General features: G+C 43.9%; 1 protein-coding gene and 2 long non-coding RNA genes across 3 annotated transcripts in view; all 3 read right to left on the bottom strand.

The window, feature by feature from the left end:
* Positions 1–13,758, bottom strand: part of LOC117046591 — a 31,649-nt gene extending 17,891 nt beyond the window's left edge. The window contains exons 1-3 of the long non-coding RNA XR_004426591.1: positions 13,641–13,758; positions 3,151–3,245; positions 1,893–1,982 (exon numbers count right to left, since the gene is read on the bottom strand). This is a non-coding gene — a long non-coding RNA (uncharacterized LOC117046591). The remainder of the gene's footprint in view (positions 1–1,892; positions 1,983–3,150; positions 3,246–13,640) is intronic.
* A 3,041-nt stretch (positions 13,759–16,799) lies between these two features.
* LOC117046590 lies at positions 16,800–16,996 on the bottom strand. Its single transcript, XR_004426590.1, has 2 exons — positions 16,915–16,996; positions 16,800–16,852 (listed from the first exon to the last, which is right to left on the bottom strand). It is a non-coding gene; the product is annotated as an uncharacterized LOC117046590 (long non-coding RNA).
* Positions 16,997–18,314: 1,318 nt separating this feature from the next.
* LRMDA (leucine rich melanocyte differentiation associated) overlaps positions 18,315–27,875 on the bottom strand; it is a 734,571-nt gene continuing 725,010 nt past the window's right edge. The window contains exon 7 of the mRNA XM_033148675.1: positions 18,315–18,852. Within this exon, the coding sequence (XP_033004566.1) occupies positions 18,773–18,852 (80 nt within the window). The 3' untranslated portion in view covers positions 18,315–18,772. The remainder of the gene's footprint in view (positions 18,853–27,875) is intronic.

Raw genomic sequence — 27,875 nt, 5'->3', positions numbered from 1 at the left:
CTTGAAAAGAAAGAGCTTTGCTTCCTCACTAAAGAACCATGCAGTCTAAAGAAGCGGGCCATAAAAATCTCCTTTTGGAGATATTTCCCACTCACCTGCTTTACCTCACTGGTAGAAGCCATTTATTGGCTGCAGCTTCTTTGAGGAAGCAGAGGGAGCTGGGAAATTGCTAAATCCCACCCACAGTAACTTGAGGGAATGGCTCGGAGTAATCCTTTCATGCATGCAAGTGTGAATCAGCAACTGTATATTATTACCAGCAGGAATGTTCTTGGGGAAACGATTTGCACGTCAAAGCTGAGTTAAAACTGCTCACGGTTGTTTGCAAACATTTTTGTCGGTGCGAAGCAACCCATTTTAGTCACAGTGACTCAGCATGCTAAATGATTCTGCAGCTTTTCAGCATTTCACAACATTTCTAGACTCCCTTACCGCTTCTGCTCTCAAATACTGTACCTTTGTCACATGACACACTAAGCTCCACAACCTACCTACATTTATCTTATGCATATTCAGCTTCATGTATGTGGCAATTAAAAAAAAAAACTAATAAAAGGGGGCAGAAAGGGAATGGGGTTCTGGGAAAGATGGCTCTGGCAATTGCACTCACCATTGAACCCTGCTTGGCAGGGAGTTGGACTGGATGGCCCTTGTGGTCTCTTCCAACTCTAGGATTCTATGATTCTATGACTATACGTGATTTTGGCTTTAGGTGCAATCCCTGGAATGTAAACCCCACATAAATTGTGGGCTTATTGTATTCCATTCACTGGGTGATCCCTGATTGAGTGGGACCATCTGTGAGACTCATCCAGGAAAGCAGCAGCAGCAGCCACCAGGACAAAAATGACCCCGTAGCCAAATAAAATAATGGGTTGTATCCAATGCGAGTCACACTCAAGAGTAAATGCTGCAATTCCCAGCACTTTTAACAAACCATAGCTACCGAATTTCTCCATAACAGTTAAAGTGGTATAAGAATGTTTTAAATGTTTGTTGTGGATATGACCTAAGAGTCCATATTTAGTTTTTGCTCCTTTGATAGTCTTTGAAAGATATACGATGATATGACAACACTATGCTGAATGTGATTAGGCAGTCCTGAACACCCTAGTATTCCTGGAGGAGAAAGAAAAGGAGGTAGTGATACGGATAGTATTGATACCAGTGCTGTTTTTCTAGAAAGAGAGGTGCCGGAACTCACCATGACCGCCTTTCTTGTTTTCTTATATCAATGGCACCCACCTGAGAGGTGATGGGACTGAGTTCTGGTGAGTTCCGGCTGAGAAAAAAAGTGCCCTGATTTATACTACAGTATTAGCGGAAGCTAAGCAAGAGAGACACTGCCAAGAATGCTGCCAAGAGGTCCAATGTTTATCAGCAAGATGACTGTATCCTGGATTTAAGAGCATAGGAAGATGGATCTGAACAAAAGGTCCTTATTGTCCAGAATCCTTTCCCACAATGGCCAACCAGATGCCTATGGGAAGCCCATAAGTAGGAGCTAAGCACAGCAGCTCTCTTCACTTCTGATTCTCAGCAACTGTTATTAAGAGGAGAGCTGCTCTCATAATGGGGATAGGACATTTCTGCAGCAGGGTCTTTGCTCCTACATAGCAATCTCCCTACTTTTGCAGACATTTGGAGGGACAGTATTATGAAGGGATGAAGTTCAATAGGTACTGAACTGGTTTTGACATTTGAAATTGTTCATAAAAATATGTGAGTGGCTTCAGCTCAGCCCTGTCAAAAAATGTTGAACTATTTTAGAAATGTCTGCATGTACTTCACCTCCAAATTTGTCTCAAAATTCAGCCGTAATTCAGTTATCAGGCAGAGTCTGTTATTTTGAGGTGTGGTTTTTGTTCACAATCGTAAGAAAGAAACCCTACCTGGGGAAATAAGGTGAGGAAGGTGAACATTTACAGCAAGGCGAACATTATCATGGCACTTGGTTCATCTCCTTCTTGTCGAGAGTGATCCTTATTTGAAATATAATAAAGGATGAAATGGTTAAATACATCACTATTTTGCCAATAATAGGTGTTCGTATATAAGTCTAAATGGCAGTCAGGCTGCCCAGCCTATTGATTTTACTGTCTAATGGCTGAAAGAGATGTTATCTTGATTAATTAGAAGCCAAAAACAAATGCATCTTAGTTCTGTTAAATATTCTCACATTTTCTCTCTCCCCCTTTTTCTGTACTAGTATTGTGTGGTAGACTGCAGATGCCTAAAGTGAAATAGGAAATTAACTTCAACACGGTAGGAGCTAGCTTGGTGACTTTATTTCAGCTGTCAGTAAAACTCACCCTGACAATATTATTTAACTCCGTAATGCTATGGTCCTAGGGAGGATGTAAAATCTTTCCCGACACGATTAACATTTAAGGCAGGGGTGGCTAAATGTTGTTGGACTCCAGTATGTTGTTGGACTCCAGTTCCCATCAGCCCAAGCCAATGGTAAGGGTGATGGAATTTGTAGTCCAACAATATCTGGAGGCCACAAGTTAGCCACCCCTGATGTAAGGAAAATGTCAGGATGTTGACAGGCACGGAGCGCAGTTTTGTGGCCAACAGGTTGCCAGGGATCTCCAGCCACAGTCCTTTGGAGAAGATGTTGACATATCACCTTATGCTTGTCTGCTCTGTATTTGTTCCCCGTTCTGCTAAGTGGTGCATGCTTGGGAATTGCTGGACATTCAAGTCCTGCTGCCTCTCTGCCACATGCCCACACTTCCATTCCTGTCAAATCAGCTTTGCACTTAGTTTCTATGCCTTGGTGTCAATTCAGCAGAACACAAGCCTGAAGCTGTTCTTTTCATTTATCTTAACTCTCTAGCCCCTGCACCTACCCTTCTGAAATTTTACAGCTTACTTTCCTAGGGGCATCTCTGCAATGTATGCCGCATTCATATTAAAATCATTACCCACAAAAACTACAGGGAGGGAAGTCAATCCCTCCCTCACAAAATCTATTTTAAAACTGCCTAGCAACAACAACATCAAAATCCACCCTACACCTATCCTTCTGAATTTTGGCAGGTTTCTTGCCAAAGGGCACCTCTATGATATGTACTATTTTCACACAAATTGCCCAGAAAAAATATATATAGGGGAGATGAAGTAATCCTTCGTTTAATCACTCACAAATTGCAAAGCCTGCCCTTGCAGTAACATCCACTGCAGCTGATCCTTCTGAACTTTGGCAGAAGGGAATACCATGCCTGCACATTTCTCAAAGTCTGCCAGAAAAATAAAGAAATAAAGAAACAAAAAGTTACATGGATAACCCCCTCTTTTTTGTCAAAACGTACACCAGCCAATGCTGCAGCTGGCAAGGGATGGAACTCTTCCAGTGGGATTAATCCACTGAGAGGGGATGCAGAAAAGGGCCTTCGTATGGTGTCCATACTGTGAAACCACACACCCCCAATTTGGGATTGAGGGTACCAGATTGGTGAAAGGTGTAATAATACTGTCTCCTAATGAGTCGCTCCATTAAGGAAACAAATATCTACCATCTAGGAATGGAGGAAGAATTTGTTCCAGTCCAACGCTTCTGGACTTGCTTGTGGGGATCAAAACACAACTCTCAGTGGGATCTGTGCACTTCTCTGAATTTTAGAACGTGACTTTGGTGAGCGAAAAGTGCTTGCAAATTGTATATCTTATGGGAAAGGCTTTGAAATATGCGTGCTTTCATGGAGAAAATGAGTATTTTAGCCAAAACTGTGTACAAAATGCATACCATTTCATTGTGGACTCTTTGGGTGTTATTTCAAAAAGTCTAAACAAAATGGGACAGACCTAGGCTTGAGCAACAGTGAGACTGAAACTGGAACAGATAAAGCTGCTCATTCCATCCCTACAACCGACCACTCTGGAATATTTACGAACAATTTCCCTAACAAAGGGATGCAACAGCCGTTAATACCAGCTTCATAGAAGTAATGTATTCAAAGGTAATATACCAATTGCAAGAGAGGGATGATGCTTTCTTACTCTGCTGCAGACTTCTTGGAAGTTTCTTGGTTAGAACAGGATGCTTGACTTTACACATTTTGATCTGATCCAGCCAGGGTCTTCCTTTGTCCATTTGGGCTGGGTGGGGTGGATCAAAAGAAGTCTACAGTGATTTTGTGTAATAACATATCCAGCAATTGCCTCTCCTTGCCAAGTACTGAGACTTTCAATAGCAGCCACCCCTGAGAACCCATTGCTGCGTATCTGCAGAGCCGCTTATTCTTTTGCCCTTAAACTAAACATTTTGATCAAAATGTTAATTCTGCCAAGTGTGGGGGACACTCCCACCATGTTGTGTGTGTTTTGTATACCAAATTGTTCCGCGTTAGTGTGTGGGCAGGAGGGAGGGTGTCCAGAAATGTTAAGGAATTCATGTGTAGCCGAGTTCTGCACATCAGTTTTGAATGCAGCACATAACAAAGGTCAGAGATAGCCTGCCGCTGTGTTTTGTGTGGTGCATCTGTTCTATGAGAAAATGTGCCCAAGTATATTTTTTTTAAAAACAAAACAAAACAAAAACATTGTTGTAAAAGCCTGGTTACTGCTGAATATATTTCTAAATGACAAGGTTTATTTGGCTGCATTTTGATATGTTTAGGGGAAACTTGGGCTGACAGTTAGAGGAGGCAGGAAGAGGGGACCGCAGCAACTTCCACCCAAACAGAAAATGTCAGCTCTTCCCTCGCAAGGATGCAGAAGCATCCTGATGAAAAAAAGAGCAGACGTTTAAAAGTTTCTGACATGTGTCACGAACGCAGCCATTGAGCCAGTCCTGCTGATGTGGCTCAAGATGACAGCATCCGAGCCACTGGAGCTGGCTGCGGGACATTCAAAGTTTGGTGTGTGTCACATCGAATCCTTGTCATGTCACACTGGAAAGATAAGGGGGGGGGAGAGAAAGAGAGAGAAGACAAATGGACGCAGGCAACAGCAATAGTTCAGAAACTTAAAACAACACGCTCCCCACTCGTCTAATTGATATTATGAAGCAGCCATAACATTGGACCAGCCACCCAACATCTGAGTTCATAGAAGGTCACGGTGGATTTTTCTTTTCGGATTAATTCCTGCAAGACACAGACAGTAATTTGTCAAGTTCCTGACCCAAGCACACATCCTCTGCATTCCAGAAAGGATATTTTCAAGCAAGAGATGGTCCTTGATGTTAGTCACTGAGCCATTGCCCCAGCTGCTCCCGAGGTGTCTCTAAGGAAACCACATGTGTTCACTCCAGATGGTCACCTGACCCCTAGTGACCTAGACTGGATGCCAGTCATTCAAAGGATTTGGATTGTTTTGTTTGAGTACCTTCTCTTCCTCCACAGGATCAGAGAGCTTCATTGTGATCAGGATGCAGCCTTGATACTTCGGAACTTTTGTTGCAATTGATGGGAGGGACCTGTCCTTTCCCAGAGCTACCTTTGTGCCCAGATTTATAAACAGTAGCTGTGAAAGATCAGTGGAAGCCAACTCTTAGGGGCTGAGGTCTCTTTGCCCCCCAAAAAATATTCGAGGGGTCAGGACCCTCACAAGGGTGCTGGGTGTTGCCATTCAAATGGTGTGTGTGATTGATTATGCAGGGCAGGGCTTACTCCCTCCCTCCAATATTTTATTAAAGTTGGCACCCTGCTTAGGACTGAAGAGCAGGGTGTGATTTGCAAACAACAACACACCAACTGGGGATCCCAGAAAAGCACAGATGGAAGTGAGAGTGCCTGTCAGAGACCCCAAAAGGCTGCCATTGCTATGAAAATGGTGTGAGGAGTGAGGGTAATATAGATCTGCATCATACTCTAACAATCTGCAGAGCTAAAGGAAGGGGAAAGAGGGGGACATGGCACCAAAAATATCAAGGTCGCAGTTGGAAGGGATCACAAGGCTCATCTAGTCCAACCCCCCCCCCCCCGCAATGCAGGAATCCTTTTGCCCAATGTGGGGCTCAAACCCGTGACCCTGAGATTGAGAGTCTCATGCTCAACCAACTGAGCTATCCAGTTGCCCAGTTGCTTGAGGAGACTTGGAAGAAGCAGAGAGGCATCAATCTGAAATTAGGAATAGTGGTAAAATGCCTGAGGCAGCAGCAGGGCATAGAAACACAACAATCTACAAGGAATGCAAAGGTGTGCATGTACTACAGCTTCTGGCTCTGATAGGGAAGGGGAGGTTGGAAAAAAAAAGTTTGGCAGGAGAAGGTTCATGTGAAACAAACATTGTGTGTTCTTTTTGCTGTGCCAACACCATGACAGCACCAGTACTATATAGAAAATAATTTTGTATGCCATAAACATATCTAAATAGCTCCCTCCCCAATAAATTGCTTTCATTGCACATATTACTGAAAAGCCCCAATTCAGAAGAGGTGATGGGGTATCCAAAGAATTATAGTTAATAGTTATTCACTTGTCATTGATTTCTGCGATCGAGGGTGTGCTCTCTGTCTACCTTCCAGTTTAATATGAGCAGCACACTTTTTTTTAATCTAATGGCCTTGGAGGTGAAATTCTGTGGATTTAATTTTAGCATTTTCCAAATACAATCAGACTGTGATAATGTGACTCCTCTGGCAAGTGGCATTTTTACAAAAATCCCTCTTATTAAAAAGTCAGTAGCACCTACAGGCTATGAGGCTGGTTTCCACTTAAATCATTTGGCTACCTAGACAGAGTGATAAATCAAGCAAAAGGCAGGGGCTTACAGATTTGCCTCATATGTGCTAAGCCAAGCTTGGAGAGAGGGGCATAGGGACATGACAGTGGGATGGTGTAAATGGGGAACGGGGAGAGAGTGTGTACAGAAAATAGAAATCCCCCCCAAACGCAGATAAATGTTTTAGTTTGTTCCTTTTCTTTCTTTATTTGCTGTTGAACATTTTGACTAGCACAGTTAAAGACACAGCCCCCACTCCCAGCCTTAAATGTGTGGCCATTTAGCAGAGGAGACCCTGAAGGAAAACTATTTTCGGATCCAAGAAAATGGGAATTGTTCATGATAAAAGCTTTGGGGATTGTTATTTAAGCAAGGAATGCAAGTGTTTCCCCTTCCCAAACTAAGCGCAGGCTTTGTTTCATTTGCACCCGGTATCCTGTCCCTAATACTGTGTTACAAGTAGACTTATTTTTGGGATCTGACCCCAAGCTAATGAAGTCAGCTTCCTGCAAGCCAAGCACCCAGCTGCTCCTAAACAGTGGACTAGGAAACAGTGCTAAATTCCATCTCAAATAAAATGTAATCTGGGGTGGATTCCTCAGATTTGTGGGATTGACTTCCATATCAAAGGCTGGATGAATCTACTGGTTGCTGGTAGGTTATGTGGCCTGCTTAGAAATAATAAGCAAGGTGAATGATGGAGCAACTTAAGAGATGTCTCCATGTCATGCTAGGCCTCATCAGCATTCATTGTGGTGCCAGATTTTGTTGTTGTTCCGTCGTTCAGTCGTGTCCGACTCTTCGTGACATTACCAACCCAGTCGCTTTGAGTTGTATGCCTAGAGAGTCTCCTGTGTCCTAGGAGTATCCCCCAGCTGCTGCATGCACAGATGCCACCAGAACTGATCATATCATTGCTTCTCAGGTAGGCTTGCCATATGCCCAGAATTTCCCGGACATATCCGGAATACTGCAGCCGCAAGCAGTGTCCGGGCGGAAATTGGTGAAATCTCCAGGAAAATCTGGACATATGGCAGCCCATGTCGGCAGTGTCGTTTTTGCTGATTTCCCTCAGAAATAGCTAAGAAACGTCCAATGCCCCAATGCTGTGCTAGGTAGGCTTCTTTGTGCCTGCTCAATGGCTTGAAGAATCAATTCTGCTTTCAAGATCCAGTCCAATTTATTCTGGAGCAAAATAATCTGAAGTGAAACGGAGGGGGGGTCCTCTATCTCGTCTGTGAACTAATGAAGGCTTGACTACTATCATGGCAGGTTGCTACAACTCAATATGGACCTACCCTGCAACACTGGGAGGTGGGGGGGGGAGTGGAGGACTCACGTAACTTGTTTAACAAATTATCACACACACACACCCCCAAAAAAGCTGAGCAGTTTTATAGCATTTCTTCACTAGCTACCACTGAAACCTGCTGGGGGGTAGCAGACAGATGAAGAGAACACAACCCATGATTGTGGTGGTGATGAAGATGACCACACCCCCACCAATTATGCATGTGCTTTTTGTGCTCTGGATTAGAATGGTTATGATGTTATGATGGCTGTACAGCTACTTGTATTTCCAAATGGGACAAGGGTTTGCACTGCAGACAATGAAGCTAAGAGATTCTCTGTGCAATGCGAATAGAAAATGTAAGAAGGTGTCAATTCTATATGCCAATGGATGGAGAGACATGGGCAACTGACAAGCATGCCTGTTTGGCAACGTAAGGCTTTAGTCCCTAGTGCAAAATCCTTGCTGATGCCACCTCTATGGGGCTGAAGGTAGCTCAGTCCCCCCAAAGTATGTGGGGATGGGGCTGAGCACCTCCCCACCCCAATCATGAGGGGCCGGGTCCCACCAGGCCTCCAATCATAGTCCCTAGTGCCCCATAGTGCTTCCTGTTCTCTTTATAATAATTTACCTAAGCCCAAGGAATTGAGGTCATGACACTCCTAGTGCCTAGATAACCAGGCTGGTGCCAATACCTGAACAAACTTAGGGTCAATCCCTGCCTGCTTGGTGGACAAAATAAAACCCAAGGAAGGAGGAGTGAAAGTGAGCAAACCAAGTGTGAGTGGCTGCCTAGCAACTACTACATAGCTTCCAGTGTTAGCTTCACTGGCAGGATGGAATGTTCTGGAAGGTATGACTAGGACAGTGGCTGACAGTGATGCTGCCAGATCCTTGATGACACAATTTGGCCTCAGAATTATCCTCGGCACTGCTCCCGCAAGGCCGGCGACAGCATTCCCGCACTCACAAGAAGGGTCTGTTTCAGGACACAGAGGCCACAAACTCATCAGGCATCACATATTACTTTAGGACTCAGGTGCCCTCATTTTTTATCCTCCCTTGCCATCGTATAAATGGAAGAAAAGCACTGGCTGGCAAAAAAAAGAAGAGCGCCACAACTGAAAGAAATACGGCTCCGCACAAGGCAGACCCAGAATTCACTGCAGCAGGGGGTCAGAGGGCTAAATAAAGCAGCTAGGTTATTAAAGAAGGCTAGGGTGAATTTATGATCCCTCACTAGCATGTGCAGCTCTGGGCAATAGGATAAGGACAACCGGATCACCAAAGCTTCAAGGGTTCTACCTCCCTCATCTCATGAATCAGAGTGAGCAGCCTGGAGGCAGGAGATGAGAAATGGCAAGAGCAATAATCTCAGGGAATGGAAGAAAATCCTTGAGTTTGTCATTCTTGATGCGCATTACATCACACCAGCAAACTGCTTATTTCTTATGGGCATGGGGTCATTTTGTGATCTCTCATACGCCTGCCTAGTGCCTTGATGACAGGAAGAAAGGAGCCACCGCACAGACTGTTTACAAAAGGAATACATGAATATAAACACAAAGACGACCTGTATGTCTACACGTGTGTACATCACACACACACACACACACACACACACACACACACACTGCTTTGACATCTAGGCACCCATCCTCCCCCCCCCAAAAAAAAACACCACACTCATGAAAACACAAACATTTTTTTTAAAAAATAAGTGGGTAGAAAGGGAAATGATGCTATAAACGTGGAGAAATCCAAAAGCTCATACAACCCCAAATGTGCATTTCGTTATTTGTTTTGCTTATGTCCCACTGTTCTACATCTGTCTGTATCTGTATTAGATCTGAAATTGTTTTACATATGAAACTGCTTTAATTGTTCTGATTAGTGAAATTGTTCTTTTGTATTGTTTTTACATATGAAGGTATCAGAAATGATAGAGGGGAAAAGGGATGGCCAAGCAGGGCTACTTGACTTGAAAACAAAATTGAGGGGGTGGGGGCTGAGTAAAGACCCTCTGGGGAGAAGGGGTCCATCTGCAATCTACCACTCAAAGGGGGCCAATTCTATTTACGTTGGCCAGTCAGGATAACCAGAGTGTGTGCAGGGAAGGGCCAGTGCCAACACCTCCCCTTCTCTCTCCAACTGCTTCCAGAGCCTGTGGGTGTCAAATGAGTGTCCCTCAGCCCTCAATTCCACCCGCCCTGCCCCAATATTGGGAGTTTCCCCTGAAACCATAGGAACTTAGGGACTCCATTAGTTTCTGTGGGTGTGTAGTGGGGGGGGGGGGGAGAGAAGCTTTGGGGACAAAACCAGAAGCTGGAGGCTGAAAGCCTTTGCATCCTACAATTTCACCTCTTCCCAAGGACTCTTTTCCCACCCAATAAGACTCCATTAGTTCTCACAGTGGCATAAAAAATAAGTAGTCTGAGGGCAAAATCTGCTGATATGGATGCAGTTGCAGAAGTGAATGCACCTCTATATCTGCATGAGGACTCTCAAGTCAATTTGTTCAGTTTGCATCTTTCTATCTTTTTAATAGGGCTGGCCAGATTTGCATTTCCTGGACTAACACACAGATCACACCACTGTTCTTCAGTTATTGTACATTTTCCAAATTTTGGAGTACTGTTTTCAAATGGATATATATGTGTGTGTGTGTGTGTGTGTGTGTATATGTACACACACACACCCCCCAAAATGCATATAAAATGTGTATTTTTAATGTTAAAATGTGTACAGAAATGCATACTTTGGCACAACGTGCATATAATGATGCTATTTTAGGATACGGTGGTTGGTTCGGGAGTCCAAGAGTTAGTGTGTTAAACTCTCCTTCCATAGGGAAAGGCTGATCTTTCAGCTTTAACTGTGAGCTACTTTGTGGATGTAACAGGAAGAAGCGCTAAGTCCACAAATGGCTGACTCAGGTTTAGAGTTTCCAGTTGCGCCTCGAAGTCATCACTATGGTAAAGGGATTTATTTTGTGTGAATAAACAGCTTGTCTCCTTTTGGTGCACCATGGAGACCAGCAGACTGTATATATGTCCTCATTGTAAAGGGAGGTGTTGTTCCAAGCTAGGCTCTTACATCTCGGCTATTTCCCTGAGGTGTTGTAAAAATAATTGTGTTACAGCACAGAGGAAGAGGTAGGGGGACACTCCAAGCTAATGAAAGCAGGTCTTTTCAAAGGTGTCTGTGGTTTTTTATTTTTTTATTTTTGTTGCCCTTCCCACCAGCCATGATCATCTTATGTCAGTTAAAGAATGAGAAACATCCAGGCCCTGCTTCACTGGGGCAGGAGTGTGGAATATTAGGTAGAGATTTAAAAAATAACAAGTGAGGTGGAAGGTGATCTCTCTCTCTCTCTCCCCTCCTATCAAACTCAAGATGGCTGAGCTGAATGTATCTGCCTTGCAGATAAGCCTGCCTTACAGAAGAGTGAACAAAAACACATTTTCCTCAAATAATTTTGCCTTGGTCACATTTTGACAAAGCCCATGGAGGGAGGGGAGGGGGAGGTATATTGTTCATTTATTATTAGATTTGTATCCTGTCTTTCTTCTCAAAGGAGCCCAGGTTCAGCAAACAACCACTGATAAAACACATTAAGAACATCTTCAAAAAATTCCAGTACAGATGCAGACTGGGAGAAATCTTAATTTAGAAGAAGAAGAAGAAGAAGAAGAAGAAGAAGAAGAAGAAGAAGAAGAAGAAGAAGAAGAAGAGGAGGAGGAGGAGGAGGAGGAGTTTGGATTTGATATCCCGCTTTTCACTACCTGAAGGAGTCTCAAAGCGGCTAACATTCTCCTTTCCCTTCCTCCCCCACAACAAACACTATGTGAGGTGAGTTGGGCTGAGAGAGTTCAAAGAAGTGTGACTAGCCCAAGGTCACCCAGCAGCTGCATGTGGAGGAGTGGAGACATGAACCCGGTTCCCCAGATTACGAGTATACCACTCTTAACCACTACACCACACTGGCTTGTTGAAAGAGAAAAGGTCTTCAGTGGGTGCCAAAAAGACAACAGAGACGGCACCTGTCAGATATTCAAGGGGAGGGAATTCCAAAGGGTAGGTGTCCTTTCCTACATTGTGTGGATAAGACGGTGTCTGCAAAAGGCCCTCACTTTCAGAGTGCAGTGATCAACTGGGTATTTAAAGGGTGAAATTATCTTTTCGGGTATCCTGGCAGTACAAGGTTGTATACACCTAAATTGGCACCTTGAACTTAGCCTGGGTGCTAACTGGTAGGCAGTGTAATTATTTCAAACAGTGGGGTAATTTGCCAGCAGTATCCTACCCAGGGAGCATTTGGGCGGCAGCTTCTGGGCCAACCTTAAGGGCAGCACTACACAGAACACATTGCAGTAATCCATTCCAGAGGTTACTAGCTCATGCACAACAGTGTTCAGGCTATCGCTGAACCAGCCCAAGCTGGTGTCTAAAAGTCTTTGGTATCACTTTTATAAGGGTGAGGATTATGGCAAAAGGATAACAGAGAGCTTTCATGGTGGTGTATGCAAGGACATGCATACTGCATCCTTGGGCAGATGCTGGGACCTACTGCTGCTGACCACAGCATCTTCCCAGTTTATGGATCCTGGGCATGCTAAAAATGAAGCACCGAACATGTGGGAACTACCCATGGTTAAGTTCCCCTCTTCCAAATGCCTGGTGTTTTCAAGCCTTGTAGAACAGCTGTTAGTCTCAGCTAACACTGTGGGGGCTAATTATGCTTTTTTGGGGGGGGGGGTTTGGAAATGTCGACTCAAGCCAGTATTTGGGAATCAGAAAGGCATTCCATATGATGTAATTATTTTGATTCACTTGGACCCGTATTGGACATTGGAAGAGCTCCTATTAAGATGACAGTGTCTCCAAGCAAGGTTGAGAGGTATCAGCTTGAAGGTTTGCATAGTCTGTTGGACGGGGGTGGGGGGGGTGGCCAAAAGGACTTTTTTTTCCTACTTAGAAGTGTGGTGGGTGAAGCTGCTTGCCTCAGCGTCTTGGGAGTTTAATTTCAACCCATAAAAGTGTGCCAAGAGTTAATAGCCTTAAAAGTCACAAAGTATAACTGGCCATCCTTTTGTAAAAACGCCATAAATGCCGCAGCAGTCAGAATGACTTCACAGCAGTACAATAGGTGCCTTCATGGCGATCTGAATCGTGCTGCTTTATAGTTTGCAGCAGCCACACTCAGGCTCTTATTCCTTGGCAATTTCCCTAAGCTAAATAAGTCTGTGTTCTGCCAAGGAGCTGACACTTGGTGTAGCTGAGACATCCAGCTCTTTCAGGAGAAAGATTAGGCTACAAATCAAAGTCAGAGCCAGCCACCTAAAAGGGCTGCAGAAAATGACCAACTTTGTATGCAAAAATGTGGCTTGAGGGGTGTTGTTGTTATTGCACTCATGTGCCAAGTACCCTGGGCTACGTGCACAGCATTGGGAATGTTGCAGCGCGGGGCAACTAAAAATGATCAAGAGTCTGAAGCACCTCTATGAGGAAGGACAACATTAAAAATAATATGCCCAATTCTAGTCCACTTTATTTACTCTCTGCTCCAGACTTTCAGGTTCCCTTTCTCTTTTGTGATCTTGCCGTCTTGCAACAATAACTGTGTGGAACTGTTTCGAGATACTTTGCTAGCTTTCCTGAAAACATTTTGACTTACCTTGAATTTCCATTTTCTTTTTGGATGTTTCACCTGAAGAGGAACCTCCGAATTCAGCCTCAGGCATGGTACTTGGCCCTGATGCTTTGTGATTTAAAAAGAAAAGCAAAAAAAAAAAAAAAAAAAAAAAAAAAAGATAAAGAAACATACACAGAGACTGCTCAGAGTTTAATGCCTTAGCATAGGATGGAATATATATCAGAAGGGTTTTTTTTTAAGTCCTTAGAGCAGATTATTTAACCAGTTTTATTTTGTTAATGACTCAGTGGCCGCCAAGGCAAGGCTTTGAATGGGACAAATGGCCTGCTATAGCGATACTACTAGCCTTCCCTGAGAGACCAGGCATAATTGGTTATGCAGAGGTCCTGGGAACACAATCTAAGAATAATTCTCCATGGGCCAGCTGAATCTGAAAGAATTGAGGAAGTGACAGTTTCACAGGGAAGCAAAGGCTATAAACACTGCCACTCTTTCACAAACCAGATAAGTGTCAGAAATATTCCCCTCACCCTTCAGCAAAGGAATGTGCTAAGTACACAAAAGGGAACCAAAGGGAAATAGGGAGGGGAAGTGGGGGCAGGAGGGCATTTTTCCAATGGAAAATTGTGGGTAAAAAGGAAGGGGGGCACGTTCAGGGTTTAGGGGAAAAGCCTTATTCTGGGATTGAAATGTATCATCCGAACTGACCATGATGGGATGAATCACCTTCTCTGGTGTACTTTACCTGCACAATTTGTTTTGGCAGTGAAAAGCACTACCACCTAACCACTGGAACCCCAATCCAGACAGTCACGTGTTTTGCCATTTAAAGAAACAGAATTAAACACACAGAGTGTTGTGCAAGCTGTTGGCATTCACGTCGTTTCACCACTCCTCTCCAATTTCTCATCTACCATTGGGATAATATTATTCACCGAAGCAATTCACAATTAAACAGAAACAGTCCCATGCATACACCGAAAAACCCCGCAATTGAAGTTTCCAATGGCACTAGCAGAGGTCACAACAGAAACATCAAATGCATGACACAAGGGAAGCATGGGCTCCACTGATTCCTAATTGGTCCGTTAAGAATTGATTAAGTGGGTGCCCAAGGTTAATTGTTATTCAACTGGTCGATTATGATTTGGCAAGGAAGGCCTGGAGGGTTCCAGTGTGCTTCTCATTTCTACAGGGGAAGAACGGGGGCCTGAGAGGGCCCCACAGCAGCCAGGGCTCCTCCTGACCCAGATGGAAACGCTCCCTGATCTGCCACATTCCAGGGCAGCACAAGAGAGTCTTGTCTGGGTTGGAAAGCATGCAAGTTGTAGGAAGGCTTCTTATGCTTCTACATACAACACAGGCACCTCAGGGTCGTAGAGGACACTTGTGAAATATCTGAGGCCTCTCTGCCACCTGTGCTCCTCCAAGGCTAGAATTACTTATTCCTCCAAGTAAGTAATGCAAAGTGTAGGGAGGGGGGATTGCTACTGCCGTCTCCCAGTGGCATGCCTACAGCAAAATTCTTCCTTTTCCTGCCAATGGCGCCTGCTGGGCTGGATGCAGCTTTACCCAGCTATGCTTGCAAAAGACAGTTGGGACAATGCTGTCGCAAGCTAGGTGGGTGTTGACTCAAAGAATCATGGGGCATAAAAATGAAAGCTGACCAGCTCTGATCAAGACAGGCAGCCACTTGGTCTCTTCCAGCAAGTGGAGGTGGGTGGGGGGGAGATACAACCAGTGGCAGGGGAAGGGGGTGCGGGGTGTGTAGTCCGCCCCAGGTGTCATCACTGAGGGGTGTGTGTGACAAAATGACAAAAATATGAGTGGTTTTTTTAAAGGGCTCACGAGACTTTTTAGTTCAGTCAAAAAAGTAACGAAACGTGGCTGCCACTGGGTGCCACACCGCGGGGGCCGGCAGTTACCGCGAGTGCTGCAGTGTGCCCAAGCCACACGTCTCTCCTGGGAGTGACATGGTGGCTTGGGTGCCTGCAGGCTGCCTGAAACAGCAGTGTGGGACTTGCGCCTGCCCTCCGCCTCTACCTCAGCCGCCCTACAGCTGAGGGGGAGACGGTGGAGAGGCTCCACGCAGCGTGCCCTGCCCCCATGGGCGGCTCGCCCCACCCCTGGCTGCAGGACGCACGTGCCACCCCTGACACCCGAGCGGCTAGCTACGCTGCTGGCTACAAGAGGCAGAGAGGCAGGATCCTGCAGCCATCAGCCTCACCATGCTCGGGGCTGAGAAAGAGGCTTGAAAGGCAACAGAACCTTTGCATCCTATTTTATTGTTTCTTAGCAAGGAAACTGTATATATGTACTGATTTTTAGCCTGCTGCAGCCAAACAAACAAACAAAAAAAAAAGGTATGCCAGACTTTGTGTAGCTGAAGCGTTATATAATTATGCTGATTTTAATTAAAGTTGTTATATGCAACATTGAAAAAGCAAACAAACAAACCTCAAAACAAATTAGGCTGAGAATAATACCACGCTCTGGTCACAATGCATTCTCAAAATACTTCTGCCTCCAAAGGGTGAAAAGGCATTTCTGAGAATGATACATATGGTTTTGACATAACAACATACCATTGCAGTGGGAGAGGGGAAAAACACCAAAGTCATGTGGTCAGTTTGCAAGTGCATTTTATTGTTTGAGGCAGGGTTAAAAAGTCCTTGATGTAGACAAGAAGAGATATCCAACCAGACTGAATGTGACACAAGGTGATTTCAAACACCCCTCCTTCGAACTCCACTGCCATGGTCAAAACATGTACTTACGATTCAAAACAGCCGGTCAAATGTAAATCTGCACAGCTCGCAGTTGTTTTGGGGAAAAGGGTTCAAATTCCCCCCCAAAAAACTTTTTTTTGCACATGTTAATGTCATACCAATTACCCTCAGCCCTCTAATTTTAAGCCTTTAGGATCACGATTCAGTTTAATAACCAATTAATAGTTCCTGAAAATGGATTCCTGTTTTTGACCCACTTTAAAGCAATTGCTTTGCAGTCAACTCATGGTGTAGAATTCTCACGTTGATATTCTTCTACATTTTCATATATACATATATGTATGTGTTAAAATGCAGACATAACATGATACTGGAATGGTCACAATCCTGATATACACAGGAATATAACTGCAGGACTCATGCACTTGCATCCAAAATATAGGACTTTTTAAAAAACTTAAATTGGCTCCCAATGTTAAACCTGGATTCAGTCTTTCTCTTGACCTGATATGGGCCAATGGCCGTAATAAATTTTACTTACTTACTTACTTACTCTTTCTCTTGACCTGTTGCTATGTGTACGTGGAAACAGAGCTCAATGGCACTTTCTGTATGTATGCAGATATAGATACAGTAGATAGGTCTGGTTAGTTCAGGTGTGGAAATGATTGGATTTGAACTCCTCACTATTTGTCAGGGATTATGAGAACTGGAGTCCAACAAACATCTGGAATAAGTCAACATCTGCTTACTATCCTGGGTGAGATGCTCTATGACTTTGTGTGGTATAAATGACTGCTATCGAAAATATGGCAATCAGCTGGTTTAGTATTTGCAAACACTGCTTCCCCCTCCCCGTACAAAAGTTAATAAATGGGTAGGTAAGACCACCCCTCAAATAAGGCCATGTGATCTGCCTTTCCACACTGTGAGCATGTCCTCAACCTAGGATGCGAATGGGGGTCGGAACCAGATGTTACAAGGCTGCCACTGAAAACAGCGGCCCAACACCTTATCTGCCTCTCCTCTCCACTAATAATGTCAAGACATATGAAGCATACAATGTGAACGTCCCTCAGGCTTCCCTGCAAGGAGCAGAGGTGGAGAAGAGAAACTCAAAGCATTATCACAGTTTGCACTGCTAGGGTTACAGAGGCAGGAGAAAGGGGCAGGAGATCTGACCTGGCTGTTTTCAGTTGCAAACACAACTGCTAACCCATTCCACAGAAGACTTTGTGGCCCCTCAGATGGTAATAGCATGAGCTGGTTTTATATTTAGGGGACTAAATATAGTCCCCTTCCATCCAAAAAAAATAGAATACGAAACAATCCTTTCAGAAAACACTTTAAAAAGTTTCAGTTCACAAAAAGGCAAGAGGTGTGGTTAGCTTCATTTGGATCTATGCTGATGAGTAGTTAATAAAAGGACTATCAATACTGCTTAAGGGCATACGGATACATCTTTGAGGTTCTGAATTCCACAAGTTAAGGTTAGGGGAGAGGACTTTGGCTCTTTTATCCCTTCTCCTTTCCCGAAATTAATCCGGTTCAGCAGTTTTTGTTGCTGTTTCCCTGCTCTTTCCATTCCTGCACTCTTACCTCCAAACCTCCTCTTTGCCAAAAACAAAAAACAAAAAACCCGACAGCTATGAAACCAACTCCTGCCCAAGGAGCTTGGAATTAATATTAACACTTCTGCATGTTATCAAGTAATTTCCACCACCCCTCCAACATTTGAAATTAAATCACATTTCTGACAGCTTTTGTTATTTCCCCCAGTAAAGAAACACAAAACCACATACGGCATGGCTGCATTGTTTGTGCATCTACCACAAACACTTAATTCCTGAGAAAAAAATAAAAGCAGGTAAGGAGGGGGTGCTCTTTGAAATTTCAAGCAGCAGCCAAGTTAAGTGTTGTTGTTTGTGTGTGCGTGCGTGTGTGTGCATGTGTGTGCGCGCTCTCTCTCTCTCACACACACAGACACAGTCACACACAGAGCTTTCTTACTCAACAGGCAAGCTGAAGATAAAACAGGGTTGGTTTTGTTAAAAGCAGCTGAGCATGCTCAGTGAGGCCCCAGGTGTGACCTTTGCTCTTCTGCAAGCAGCAATTGGTCCAGGCAATCCATCATGGTGTTCTTCCTGTCAGGCCTGGTGCTTCGCTGCAGCTGTCTGTCACACTGGTGGATGGGACCTGCTTAGAGGCAATCATGTCAATCTCTATGTGACTACTCAAGCTAAAGCAGAAGGATGATTTTGACAGGTCTGGCAAAGTCAGCAGAAGGTACTGGAGGACTTTGGTTTACACAAGCTTTTTATTTTTAACCCCTTTTAAAGATGTGGATGAAGTTTGTGCTTTTGTGTGTGTGTGTGTGTGATGTGTGTGGCTAACGTGGATGGTTTTGCCGGTGCAGAGTTCGCCTCAGAGCTGGTCGTCACGGATGAACCGGTTGCCTTCAGATTGCTTCCCGTAGTAGATATAGCGGCATTTCCCTAGGACACCTGCAGCAGAAGAGAAACGAAAAGGTTAGCGCTTAGTGCATCGGTGTAATGGTAGCATGTGCAAGGAGATGGGAGCAAGAAAAGGTAAAGGTCAGAATTCCGTTCCGTAAAAAGTACTGTATAAAAATAAGACACCCATCCACGTGACGATGAGAACAAAGAACTCCACTCATATATTATTGCATATATTAACAAAAAATGTCTCAAACTGACTGTAATTGATTGATATTAAGGATGCTAAGACTTAAAAACAGAGGTACTGAATGTACTTTTGTTACCTATGGAGAATCTTTCAGTAAACTGCTATATGCTTAACAGCCCTCAAGGTGGAGGAATAAGCTACTGACCTGGATTGGACTAAACTCCCCAACTCTTTTATATATGTGTGGGTTGGGGAGCAAGACTGGGTCTTTCTGCCCTGCCCACTGTGGGTATCCGTCCTGCAGGGAGTTCCAAAGCTTAGGATCAGCAGCCCCACCCCCACCCCCAAAGGCTCCCTTCAAATACACTTAGCACACTTGGCTTGAACTTACACCATTGAACTCAATGGGAGACTTACTATTGAGTGAACATGTGTAGGCGTGCACTAGAAATACATTTTAAAATAAGTATTTTTGGAAGAGTATGTTTTGAAATGCAAATTTTGTTTTTAAAATTACACTTATCTACTTGTTTAACTGCAAATCTTCATGCATTTATTTTTATTTTTATTTTTTAAACCAGATTAATACACGAAATTGGAAAAGACGTATGGGTGAATGGAGTAAAAGTGTCAGGACCAAGAAAAAGACTGATTTACCCATTCCTCAGCCATTTCCTAGGAGTCAGCATCTACGGAAAACCAGGCTTTTATCTTCTAGAATGTCATTTCCCCATGAACACTGTGGATATCATTACCCCCTTTTCATAAGGCTGAATGTGCTTTCAGATTCCAAGTATCAAAATTTAAAGACCACGAAGTGTGTTTTTTATTAGCAATAGTTTTGTTTTGTTTTGTTTAATTAGCAACATTCCTCAGACTCCTTTGGCAGACGGCACTGATAAAAGCCCTCTGCGAGGGCTGCCATGTTTCTCAGAAATTGGGACTAAGGCTGTTTATGGAAATCCTGGTGAGAGAGTGCTCTTTGATGAATGCCGGAGACTGCAGCTAGGTGTCAGCGCTTAGAAAATGAGGCAAGGACATGAGGTATTAATATTGTCAATGATCTCTTGACAGGAAAACAGATACTGCATTCACCATCAGATTTTAAATAGACATCAAGTGCGTTAATGACAAAAGGGCAGGCTTCAAACAAAGGGGGCTATCTGGCGGTGTGCTGAGCGAGTCTTTGGGCTGGCAATAACCTGATCTGAAAAGACACTGTCATGGCTACAGACAGGCCTGGAATTGTGTGCGGTGACAGAAAACAGAGATGCTGACAGAGATACCGGTGCCATATTATGCCACGTATATTCTAACACTGTCTCCAGCCCTAACGAAACCTGACATCCTTTCCTATCACTTATAGTATTCTCTGTGGTTCCTGCAGAAGATTTCTCCCCAGACATCATTACAAACTCCACTGTAGTTTTAAAGTTCCTGGCAGGCCTGTTCTGTCATGGAGGTTGGGTCCTAGAGGCCTAAGGATAACCTCAGTCAATCTAAATTTGGAGTTTGCCGCAGAAGTGCTCTCATTTTCACTGAGATCTCAGCTACTTGAGGTGATCTGAACGCTAAAGTGTGAGGAGCTGTCACCTTGAATAAAATCCTTAAAGTAAAGGCGCTCAGTTCCTGGGATGTTCAGCAAAGATGTCGGACAGTCTGGCAGCAAGAAATGAAATCCAGCTGCTGCTGCTCGCCTGGGGATAAAGGTGCTTGGGCTAGTGACAGTTAAAGTCAGCTGATTTTTTGTATTTTTTTATTTTTTTGAACTCCTGCAGCCTACAATTGTTTAAATTAACGAAGTGTTGTCTCCACTGAGAGTCCCTACCAAGACGCACAGCTGTGATTCGATTGCCGGGTGTATTGTGTACACACTTCTGCTCAGAGGGTCCTGATAAAAGCACAGTTGAAAATGGTGCCACGAGACTTTATTTTTATCATGAAGGTTATTTGTAAAACAATAGGCGTCCTTATAATTTAAATGAGGTGACGGTGATTCATCCCTTCTTCCCACATACACATACAAAAGCCTTTCTCCCCTCTGCCTTAAACACACACACACACACACACACACACACACACACGGCAACTGCAGAGAACTGTGAAAATTACAGTGGGCTGTGTGCTATAGTCAGAGCATTTCATGGTCACATACAGCATATGTGGATTAGGGAAACCAACCGCTTCTGTCTCTGTAGGGGACACAGCTCCCCTACCCCAGCATGCTGTGTATGTGTTTGTGCACCCACAATTTGTTCATTCGGTTGCATCTTCAGAAAATAATTCCAAAAACACGTGTTTTAAAAAGAGAGGGAATGAGACCCCCCCCAATTTAGTGGCATTTTTAATTAAAGTATCCAGCGCTGGTCATAATAAGCTAAGGATACTTACAATGCATCAGGAGCCGTGAGCTCCATTCAGAGCAGGTTCCCTGATCAGGCTCTTGAAAAATGACAACATGAGGTCTCTTGAGGGATCATCTTCCCCCAAATGAGGCTCCTAATTTTTCTTAAGTAGCCGCTTCCACCATCACCGTTAAGATGTTAAAACTATAATTATGAAAAAATTGCATTGGGAAGATTCATTTTTAAATACACCCTTTATCTTTTAAATGTTTTCCCTCTGCGGAATGGATGTTCTAATTATAACGGCTAAGTAACAATCTTGCAATCGCTCGCATGCACTGAGAGATCGGTCTCACTTGAACACTACATTGTAATGTCAGCACGATAGACCTTCCAGAGCTGGGGTTGGGGGGAGGGAGGCCCAATTATCAACATAAATAAAGACACACATGCATACTAAAGCAAGTTTTTGTTTTGTTTTTGTTTTAAGCATTGGGTGTGCATTGCTCAGAACTCTTGGATAGCTAGGTTACAATACACACATTTTTCAAGATGTGAGACTCAATTTTGTAAATTTATTTTCTTGACTAGTTGGGAGTGAAAGGTCATGGGATATATATACTTGTGTGTGTGTGTTTGTATAAACATAATGTATAGGAGGAGATTCCACTTTACCTTACTTAAACTTATAAAGCAGTTAAGGGTTTTTCATTCCTCACCACCAAATTGTTAACTTTAAGAAGAAGAAGAAGAGTTTGGATTTGATATCCCGCTTTTCACTACCCGAAGGAGTCTCAAAGCGGCTCACATTCTCCTTTCCCTTCCTCCCCCAAAACAAACACTCTGTGAGGTGAGTGGGGCTGAGAGACTTCAAAGAAGTGTGACTAGCCCAAGGTCACCCAGCAGCTGCATGTGGAGGAGCGGAGACGCGAACCCGGTTCCCCAGATTACGAGCCTACCCCTCTTAACCACTACACCACACTGGCTCTCTCTTTAACAATGTCACAGTGATGCAAGGCTCTCTCCTCAGCTTACCATGGGCTGTGCACTTCACCACAAGGCTATTTCCACAGCTTCCCACCAGCCGCACTTCCTGGTGAGATCTGGTAAGGTAAGTGGCAACCCCTTCCCACCACAATCAAATAGATTTCTCTCTCCACCCACCTTGGATGTGAGTAGGTTGATGATTTTGCGGAAATACATCTGTTGACATCCGCAACAGAGCAGAATACAATATCCAAGTTGCTGCTTATTTCTGAGAAAGTAGGAGGGAAATTTCAGCCAAGTTCTTCCCTTCTGCCAAGGATAATCTAGTGAAACAGAACATTTTAGAGGATGGCAACATCACCTCCTGTACAGACAAGAGCAAGCGCCTCAGTGCAAGCAGCTGGTACAGACAAGAACAGCAGCAAATCACACCTCACCACCATGGCTGCAAGAAAGGCCTGGAGGTGGGGTGGGTGGCGGGAAGAAAGAGGTGAGATTAGAGTCAGCAGGGAACGCACGTTGGGAAAATCTGCAGTGAAGATTATAGGAGGAGAAACATGTGAAGTTTCCAAACCAGGGCCAGGAGAAGCTGCAATAATGCTCAGTTCAAACTATCAGTCAAGCTGATGTGTGATTATATTCAGTCTGGTGTAAATGTACTTCAGAGTTCCCACTGCAACTGTGGATGAAATGTGCGTTCTTTTTCAAAAGAGAGGAAATAAAGGAGCAGGAGGGGGCAAAGATGCACTGCAAGCCTATTTTTAAATAACTAAAATTTTCTCACAGAATCTTTTCCTGGGGTGGGGAGTGGATTTGCCTGAATCCTTGGGAATAAGCAGACAAGCTGATATGTAATAATAAGCCGTATTGTTCCAAGGTTGTATTATGTCACTATGATCTAGTCAGGCCACAATCTAGAGGTTGCTTTATACGACCCAGGCTGATACATAGTTTAAAGCTCTCTAACATGTTAAGGAGCTGAGACATTAGGTTGACAGATTTATTTATTTTTTTGGTAAGATTTCAGAGCTAATGTTTCCATTATGCATATCCTGGCAGTGGAACAAACAACACACTGTTCCTTAGATGTCATACTTCGTTTGTGTTATAAAAAAAAAGCAGGGGGGGAGGGGAGAGACAGGGAGAATCTCTTCCTCCTTGAATGACAGTGGCATGATGACCTTTGATCTAGGCATATGCTATCTACAGATCCACTCCCTCTGGTGAAAATGAGCCCATTTACAGCATATTACCTTAAATCATTCAAAGTAGCTGTGACCCTCGGGTGTGAGTAGGTTGGTGACTTTGCAGAAAGACATCTGTATTGTAAATGATGACAAACTGCAATGTGGAAGGCCTTGCTTACTTATTTTCTTATTAAGAAGAGAGTTTGGGATGTTTGGTTTTATAGGCTAACAGAGCTGGAAGACACAACAGCTGAATACGGATGACCATTTGCCAAGTGGGCAGTTGCTGTTTGGTGAATGCTATTCTGCATTTACTCAGAGTCACATGTAATGTGCATGGAATCACTGAGTTAGCCAGTTGTTGTTACCAATTCTGCCAAGCAACGAGGATCATTTTTTGTACTTCCCTCCCCCATCCCCAATTTCTAACTGGATGTGGATGTGTCTTAAGATTATTAAAATGGGCACCTTACCAATTGATGCAAATTACATTATGGCAGGGGCGTAGCAAAGGGGGGGGGCGGATTGCCCCGGGTTCCATAATGGAGGGGGTGACAAATTATGAAGGATTTTTTTTTTAAATGCCTGCTCCGAATGTCTTATCTTACTATACTAGGGATTATATAGCTATATATGAAATTTCATGCATATCGGTTAATATCTTGACCCTCCTCCACCAAAATAGCTGTTCACTTGGCTGTTTTCCTATGTCATAAAGGCTGAAATTTCAGTTCAGAGAACACTTTACTGTTCCCAACCCTAACCCTGTGGAAAGCCATCTAATTAGACTTTAATTTGATTTTGAGATGTTTTTAGGAGGTAATTTAATTATTGTTTGATTTTATACCAATGTTATGTATCTGATGTTAGCCACCCTGAGCCCGACTTTGGCCGGGGAGGGTGGGATATAAATAAAAGTTTATTATTATTATTACTTGTTATTATTCCTTTGTAAGAAAATATGAAATAATGTAAAACCATTTTTGCGGGGGGGGATCAATGGGGGGGGGTTGACAAGAAATTTTCCGCACCAGGTACCACCTGACCTTCCCATGCCTGGGCGGGGGGACAATTTTTTTTTGCCCCCGGGTACCAATTTACCTTGCTACGCCCCTGCATTATGGTAAATGTAAATGGCCAAACTGCGGGAGGCAGTAAAAGATAGGCGTGCCTGGCGTGCTCTGGTCCATGGGGTCACGAAGAGTCGGACACGACTGAACGACTGAACAACAACAACAAATGTCAGTTGGGACAGTGGTCATCTATATTCACCCAATAGGTCAGCAAATCCAGCACCCAGTCACTGAAGAACAACAGCTTGCTGTATCTACTGAAAGCAAATTAGAAGCAACAGCGGTGGAAGGAGGACTTTGAGTGAATGTTAGGGAAAGAAAACACTCTCCTAATTACATCAAGATGACTAGACATGATCATGGAATTTTCCCTCCTGGTAGCTTTCAGGAAAATTTTGAGCAGGCATTGTTTGAAGGGTGTGTTTGAAGGGTGCTTTAGGCACAGAGTACAACATATTAAAATACCGCTTTAGTAGTGCCAACTCCAAAATGTTCTAGGAAACCACCAAGAGGGGAAATTCCATGACCATGTCTAGCTATCTTGATGCAATTAGGAGAGTGTTTTCTTTTCCTAATGTTCACCCTCAGTTCAACTTCCAGCTCCATTACCTCGAGTTTGCCTTGAGTAGATGCATTAAAACCATTGTTTTTCAGTGTGTGGATTCTGATTCCATAACTGGATTGCACCCAAACATTAGTTAGGTCACATCAAAGGTGCCACCACTCTTTTCTTTGGTATGAGAGAGAGAAGGAAAAAAAAGGAAAGAGAAACACAGAACAGAGGGAGAAGGGTAGGAAAAGACATTAGAAAATGGACAACGAGCCACTTAGGATATAATTTCTTATGCACCTAGAGGCTGTCCTAGGGACCATAAAATAGATCCAATGCAGCCCTTTGACATGGGGGGGGGGAGAGAGAGAGAGAGAGAGAAAGAGCTTTGCTGTCAAAGAGGGAGACCTGATTAAGTTCCAAAAAGGGGGCGTTCCAAGAAGCAGATGGGAATGGACCCTGACCCCTTCCAGTTCTCTGTTTATGCACACTTCTTAGCATGTTTAATCCCCTACTCTCCTTTCCTTTCTATTGTTTCTGGTGGGTAAAAAATGTTGGTGAGGATCTTAAACATTTTGTTGGTAGACAGACTGGAAATAGATGGCAAAATGCAGAGCATTTCAATTCAACCTTGCTAGCAGAGCTATGCACTGTGTCAGATGAAACAGTTAAGCTGCCATAGCCGCCCCTATCCCATGTGGCTCAGCTTAGGATTCCAGCCTAATTTAGTAACAAATAAATAAATTTAAAAGTGAGCCCCCAGACCTGTTTTGTTCTAGACCTTCGCTACAGTATTTTAAAATTGCCAGCTATGCCCAACCCTGATATGGTGGCCACTGTAAGCATGAAAAGAGAATTGGCTAGGCACAGCAGTTATGATTAATATTGAATTGTTTTGTAGATGGATGAAAAAGAAAATTAGGATACATTTAATGAATAGGAAAATCAGTCAAAATCTTAATAAAGACACTGAAATACTGGTTATATGTAATCACATGATATTATGAGGAGGGCTGATTTGAAGAGCCAAATGATTTTGATTGGTTCAGGATTATGACACTGGGTTGCATCTATTAAGACTGCTGTGATCTTTTGACTGATGAATAAAAGCCATGTGTTTAATATGGAAGTGTATTAAAAGCATTGCTTTGGATATGGTTCTCTACAGCCTCCTTATTTTTGAGGCTGTCCCTATGCACATTTGGAGAATGCATCGTTTTTGGGGGGGTCTCTGGGGGGTATACCTCCAGTCTAGGAACCTCTTTTTAAAATTCTCCAACAGTGCTATGGTGTTGTTTTTCCATAATAACAATATACAAATGGGGGGGAGGGTTGCACCATTTAGGGCTTGGGAGCACATGCACTGCATGCAAAAGATCTGGCATCTCCAGCCCAAAACAATCTCAAAAATATGCATTGTGAATACATGAAAGAGTAGCCCAACTGGAAGGGGCCGCGGGTGGTGCTGTGGTCTAAACCACTGAGTCTAGGGCTTGCCGATTGGAAGGTCGGCGGTTCGAATCCCCGCGACGGAGTGAACTCCCGTTGCTCGGTCTCAGCTCCAGCCAACCTACCAGTTCAAAACCATGCCCTGCTCTGGTTTCACCAGAAGCGGCTTAGTCATGCTGGCCACATGACCTGGAAAAACTGTCTGCAGACAAACGTCGGATCCCTTGGCCAGTAAAGCAAGATGAGCACCGCAACCCCAGAGTCATTCGCGACTGGACTTAACTGTCCTTTACCTTTTAGCCCAACTGGAGTGTAATGGGAGTTCAGAAATACCAATAAATTCTCAGGATGAGACCCAAAAGAGGCCCATAGGTACATGCAAGCACACCTTTATGTTCCCATATGTCCTTCCCCAAATACAGCTCCCCCCCTCCATTGGATGTCTCTCCTCAATTGCCTTCAGCATTTTTGAATTTTATGTGGCCTGGGCTGTTTTAGGAAAAGAATCCTCAAAAACACCTCTGCATGTGGCCACTTGGATCCCAAATAAGGGCTTAGTTTCTGCAATACAGGTAGGGACACTAGAGCATACAAGTGACAGATGGCATAATGTGCAGCTGAAAGGCATCGACACATGAAAGTGTACCCCAGTACATCATATCTCGCTGGCAATCCAAATAGATAGTGGGCAGAAGCAGGCCAGGTTCTGGAACACACAGCACCAAGGATGAAAAAATTATATTCACATTTGACTGATGTTCCTATGGGACTTTTGGGACACAGGTGGTGCTGCGGTCTAAACCACAGAGCCTAGGGCTTGCTGATCAGAAGGTCGGTGGTTCGAAGCCCCGTGATGGGGTGAGCTCCCGTTGTTCGGTCCCAGCTCCAGCCAACCTAGCAGTTTGACAGCACATCAAGTGCAAGTAGATAAATAGGTACCGCTTTGGCGGGAAGGTAAATGGCGTTTCCGTGCGCTGCTCTGGTTCGCCAGAAGCGGCTTAGTCATGCTGGGCACACGACACGGAAGCTGTCTGTGGACAAACACCGGCTCCCTCGGCTTACAGAGCGAGATGAGCACCACAACCCTGGAGTCGTCTGCGGCTGGACCTAGCGGTCAGGGGTACCTTTACCTTTACTATGTAAGTTTAAGGTTAGCATTAATAATTATACCACAAGACATGGGGAAAGAAGCCCTGTTGTTTCCAGTGGAATGGAAAGCAAGTTTCCAAAGCTCTAAGAAATCTATTCCCACATTAGCTAAGCCTCTGAAGTGAAGGTCTTGACCACTAG

The sequence above is a fragment of the Lacerta agilis genome, chromosome 5 (assembly GCF_009819535.1).
Source record: "Lacerta agilis isolate rLacAgi1 chromosome 5, rLacAgi1.pri, whole genome shotgun sequence".
NCBI classification, from domain to species: Eukaryota; Metazoa; Chordata; class Lepidosauria; order Squamata; family Lacertidae; genus Lacerta; species Lacerta agilis.
This window is presented reverse-complemented; position numbering and strand designations above follow the sequence as displayed.